Below are 5,422 nucleotides of genomic sequence, written 5' to 3'. Positions count from 1 at the left end.
ATGTCGCTCGCACACCCAAACTCTATGAACAGCGTCAGCTCGGAACTAAATGTTTTTCACGTACCCTATACCCAAACTGGGATAGTAGGAAGTCAATGGGTGGAGTATAACTCTACCTCCAATGTGGATGAAAATCAGGCTATTATATTTCCCGTCACCGGGAACTCCGAGACATACATGGACTTGAAAAACACGCTCCTGCATTTACAAGTAAAAGTGGTTAAAGCGGATGGGTCTCTACCTAAAGCCGCTGTGTGCGATGCGAATGGTGATATAACTACTCAGGCGGATAAAGTTGGACCCGAAAACCTATTACTCTCCAGTCTTTTTAGTGAACTACACGTATCGTTGAATGATAGATCAGTTACATCATGCCCTCAACAATACGCATTCAAGAGCATGATTCCAACGCTATTGACATTTGGTGGTCCAGCGAAAAAGAGTTTTTTGACCGGGGCACTATTCTACAAAGATACGGCGGGACATTTTGACGACTTTTTCGAAAATGAAGGGTTTTTGAAACGGAGGAAATTCACCCAAAATGGGGTTATAGACTTGATTGGCGTCGTACACACCGATATATGTCAGCAAAATCGCTTCATCCCTAACCTGGTCGATGTGAATTTTAAATTTATCAAAAGTCCCAACGAATTCTGCTTACATGCGGATGGGATTAAAGCGAAAGTTATATTTACCCACGCTTCGTTATTCATAAGAAGAGTTAAACTCACCCCCGAGATTATGATATCACACGCCAAAACCCTGGAATTGGCCACGATGAAATACCCCATAACACGTACGGAATGTAATACGTTTTCCATATCTCAAGGAAGTAAGATAGCAGTCAAAGACAATTTATTTAGCGGTCAACAACCGAATAAAGTTGTAATTGGATTTGTAGACCAGAACGCGTTTTTGGGTGATTATAAAATGCCGCCTTTTAATTTTAAAAATGAAGCGGTGACTCAAATCACCTTATCCGTTGATGGGGTTAGCGTACCCCATAAACCCTTAAACCCCAACTTTAAGGATAACCTATGTATGAGATCGTACGCCAATCTCTTTCTTCAAACCGGACAATGGAATATCGACGAGGGTAATTTCATGGACCGTGACGAGTTCGCCAATGGTAATGCTCTTTTCGTATTCGACTTGACCCCCGACCTGAATGGTAGTTCGACTGAGAGTTTCAACTTTATAAAGAACGGTAGTGTCCGATTGGAGTTAATATTTGCCGAAGCGCTACCGGCTACAATTGCCGTCGTTTACTATTCCGAATTCCAATCTTTGATTGAAATTGACAAAAACCGAGCCGTTTTATTTAGAGGTGTGCGGTTAACCGTTTCAATCGAATAATTCGATCAAATACCGAACCGAATTATTCGATTCGGTATTCGATAAGCCCATTTTCACTATTCGATACGAATATCGAATACCGAACTGACTATTCGGTTAAAGTTCGACTACCATAAATTTAGGTCCTTGGCACTAGAGAGACCCACCTTATTTTAAAAAATATCATTCCGATTTTATTTGTCCTCTATCAAAAACTACCATCAAGTGCCTAGGAAAAGTTTAAAAAATACTTGGCCACCAATGAGGAGAGGTATTTTGAAATTTAGGAGCTTCTAAATGTTTTTGTATTAACTATTTGCGATTATAAGGGTTACCACCCGATTAATCGGGAATAGCTAAGCCTAGTATTCGCGAGTATTAGGGTTAACTATTTGCGAATACTAGGCTTAACTATTCACGATTAATCGGTTAGTAAAATATTTATCAAGGCCTAACTATTCGGTATTCGATTTGGAATAAACTATTCGATTCGGTATTTGATAAGGAAAATTTTTTAGTATTCGATAACCGGTTCGATACCCAAAAAGTGGTATTCGCACACCCCTAGTTTTATTCGATCAAAGCTCATAATGAACTCTCGACAACTTGAGAAAATATTAAGGCGCGATCCATACACTAGAAATTTGTTCCGGGGAATATTTCCGGCGGATAAACTACCACTAACTGTTAAAACATTTCCATCTCTGTACATTGTGAACACTGATACGTCTAAAGGGGGAGGAGAACATTGGACGGCTATATACATTTCGAGGAAAAAGAATACTGAATTCTTTGAAAGCTATGGAAATCCTCCGGATTTATTTAAATTTAATGATTTTGTAGAGCGAAACAGCCTAACTGTTACGTTTAATTCACGCCAACTACAGGGGGAATTAAGTCAAACTTGTGGTGGATACTGCGTTTACTTTTCATTGTATAGATGTAGGGGAGTTAAAATGTTTGATATAATAAAACGATTTTCTAAAAATAAAAATGTTAATGATAATATGATTTCTGAATATATGTATAAGAATTACTCAATAAATTTGTCATAATTTTTTCTTTTTATTTTGTATTTTTATGCCCATGGGCGAGTGTTGAAACACCATCATTTAAAATATAACGTTTATCGTCGCAGGGATTGAGACAGAGTTTGGTTTGTTTAACAGTTTTAACAATGTGCTTGTCGCTTACGATTCTAACCATTTCCGCGGTGGTCAGCTCGCGGTTCAGTAAGCATTCGCGATAATGCGCGTGCCGGACGCGTTTCCGCACGACGCGCTTGCAGACTCCCTTACACGTCTTCTTCTCTCCCTTGGCCGACAAAATGCTATACATTTTGGGTCTAAGCCCGCAAAACTCCATGATCGGGGTGCCGTCCAATTCATCTTTAAACTTCCCCAGTCTTTTCTTGTTCACGTCACTGTGAAGTGGATGGTCACGTGGATAGCCTGAGAAGTTGTACAGTTCAGCCCGAGTGGCGAAGTCCGCGTAGAGATCTTTAGTCTCAATGTGATATGTGAGACTGTCTGTAAATAAACGGTTTGTTAGCATGGAAACAAATACCATATAAAACATCGGACACGAATAATATATGTAAAACATACCAGTATCGGTGAAAAGGAGTTTCGCTCTATCCCCGTATTGTGCCCGAATTTCATCGTAATGAAAACGGTACATCAATAACTTTCACAAGTCCAGGATGACGAACCCTGTATATATAGGTCGGTTCAGTACCAACTTCTTCTTCGTTGAATGAATCCCAACCAGTTCATTGTGAAAAACCGTGAATTTTTCAAAGGCGGGAGAACTGGCCTTTTTGACCGCCTTTTCCCGAGTGGTTACTAATTTGAAATCCTGTCGATTTCTCAGGTTTTCCATGGTTTTCCTGAAAAACAAGGGAAAAAATATATTTTTATTAGTCTACTTATTATTGTTCTTATTTATTAATTGCATACCAAATACTGCGTTGTTCATTAGTTTGAAAAGATCCTTCTCGAAGTCGTCTGTAGCCAATTTCTTTTTTTCGTTGTTAAAATCGATGTACTCCTTTAGCCAAGCACCCTGCTCAAACTTTAAGATCTGGTGGATTTTGGTGATTTTTATGTAATACTTCAAATTACGATAATGCACCACGTATCTCTCCTTGTTGAATAGATTTGGGACTAATTTTGGCAAAGATTCCTTAATTTTTATATTCAAGGATGTCATCTGGTTCTTGGAATATTCCGAGAGCATCTGAGGTTTTATCGTCATCGATTCCGGAGCCAGCGGATAACAGTTATGTTCATTGTGGAGTGATTCGGGGTATTCTAAATCCACTTCTACTATATATCCCTCTGGTGCTGTATCCGTACACTCTAAAACGTCACGTTCGGAATCCTCCGTGGGATGAACCCATCGGAAGTTCTTCATTGGTAATGCGTCGCACATGACCGTCCCGTAGAGGTTATTGCAATCTGATGATATGATACGTTAGTCGCTATCTCCAATATTATATTAATTAAAATACGTACCAAGATAACATATGTATCCTTCTGGTTTTGATCTATCATATCCATCTAGATATGTATTATTGGCTTTTGCAAGTCGGTGACTTATCATTGAAACTCCTCCTCGAATTCCCTTTTCAATAAAGAGGTGAATATCTTCGTCCAAAAGTAGATCTAACCGCACCTTTGTCATGTGTAGAGCCGCCTGCCAAGCGTAACCGGGACCGGTATAGGAGTGAGCCGGATCAAGGTGGTAGTACCTCATGCACATTTTCCTGAAGTTCTGGAAGACATCGGCCAAAAGTAGGGTGTCAGACAAGACGTACAAGTTGTGGTACTCCCTGTAAAGATATGGTTTAGTTATTTTATGTAATCTTCTCTACCAAAATATATATCTACCTAAATTTTGAATATTGAATGCTCGCCACACGTTTTGTGCGTGAGTGTAGTCGTCTTGGCTCAGGGGTTCGTCTGTTAAATCGTTGTGGAAACAGTCTATTGGGGGTAGTTGTTTCTCAAGGAAGCGCTCCTCTGAATCCATGTACGAGTATGGATACACCCCCTTTCGAACCAGAAATGACACCTCCGTTGGGTTGAAAACGGAGTTCAATAAGGGGAATTTAGTTTGCCCCCCTTTCGCTACGTTGGAAACTAAGGTTTCGAGGGATGCGGGAAGGAAACGTATGCTGTCGATGAATCGAAGACTTCCGAGGGAGAATGAAAAATAGGTCTCGCTATTGGATGCGATACAGTCAATCTTCTTTTCTTTAATAATGGCGATATGTTGCATTATAAGATGCGCGTCATATCTATGGATGGAAATTGTTGTATATAGAGAAATCAATCACACAAATAACAACAGAGAATTAAAAAAAAATACCTGCTAAGATTGTGCATGACGACTGGGATAAATTTAGGCGCTTTTAACTTGAGGTTACATGCTTCTCATGAGCTCCCCCTATATGCCCCTGTATAGTGGTCGTGATCTCGTGTTTTCACAGATCGTTCTTACTATGGTACCTCGCAAACGTAGCAACAAGTGGATGCTTGAAAGGTCACCTCCTCATCTGGTGTTAGTTGCATCGGGATGTTAACTTTCAATTTTTCAGCTATAACGTCGGATTCGTCCAAGAGCATTTTTAGAAATTTGATGGCTCCATCATCGCCTCTGTACGTTTCATGTTTGACGAGATTCCCTGAAAATAAATTATGTGTTAGATAAACCGAAGTATGTTTATCGAATTTTCATCTAACCTGTTGGACCGATGATAACGTATGAAAATCCACATGTTTTATGCAGAGCCAAGGTCGTTGTCGATGATAGTGACGTGTCAGGCAAACATGTTGAGACTTTTGAAAGTAAGGACTCAAAGTCCGCAACGATAATATATGGAACCTGTAAAGAAATAATAGTTGTACACACACACCAATAATTATATAAATAGCTAAACAAAGAAAAATAAATACCATTTGATTCCATCCGAAGTTTTTGAATCTTAAAATAGGTTCGTCGTGTGGCATAATCACACGTTGTGGATCATGAACATTACACTCACGCACGTGTTCTTCGTGGGTACGAATTGACGTGCTTCGTT

General features: G+C 39.6%; 2 protein-coding genes across 2 annotated transcripts; one reads left to right on the top strand and one right to left on the bottom strand.

The window, feature by feature from the left end:
* On the top strand, positions 1-1,681 carry LOC149665066 (uncharacterized protein F54H12.2-like). Its single transcript, XM_089842057.1, has 2 exons — positions 1-1,327; positions 1,665-1,681. The coding sequence occupies exons 1-2, from the start codon at positions 1-3 to the stop codon at positions 1,679-1,681; spliced, it is 1,344 nt and encodes a 447-aa protein (XP_089698183.1).
* A 1,522-nt stretch (positions 1,682-3,203) lies between these two features.
* Positions 3,204-4,724, bottom strand: LOC149665065 (uncharacterized). Its single transcript, XM_089842056.1, has 5 exons — positions 4,708-4,724; positions 4,253-4,636; positions 3,852-4,168; positions 3,294-3,794; positions 3,204-3,223 (listed from the first exon to the last, which is right to left on the bottom strand). The coding sequence occupies exons 1-5, from the start codon at positions 4,722-4,724 to the stop codon at positions 3,204-3,206; spliced, it is 1,239 nt and encodes a 412-aa protein (XP_089698182.1).
* Positions 4,725-5,422: the final 698 nt, after the last annotated feature.

This window comes from Phalangium opilio, unplaced genomic scaffold (assembly GCF_054372755.1).
Source record: "Phalangium opilio isolate 3A_F unplaced genomic scaffold, DU_Popi_V2 ptg000061l_1, whole genome shotgun sequence".
Lineage (NCBI taxonomy): Eukaryota > Metazoa > Arthropoda > Arachnida > Opiliones > Phalangiidae > Phalangium > Phalangium opilio.
The sequence above is the reverse complement of the archived record's forward strand: the minus strand, read 5'-3'. Positions and strand labels throughout refer to the sequence as shown.

What these genes read in the sequence shown, in the direction of transcription:
- LOC149665066 (XM_089842057.1), top strand. Translation starts at nt 1, where the DNA reads ATGTCGCTCGCACACCCAAACTCTATGAACAGCGTCAGCTCGGAACTA.
- LOC149665065 (XM_089842056.1), bottom strand. An exon ending in ACTCACGCACAAAACGTGTG is followed by an intron (nt 4,169 to 4,252) that starts GCGAGCATTCAA and finishes ATATCTTTACAG; the next exon opens with GGAGTACCACAACTTGTACG. An exon ending in AGGATACATATGTTATCTTG is followed by an intron (nt 3,795 to 3,851) that starts GTACGTATTTTA and finishes TCATATCATCAG; the next exon opens with ATTGCAATAACCTCTACGGG.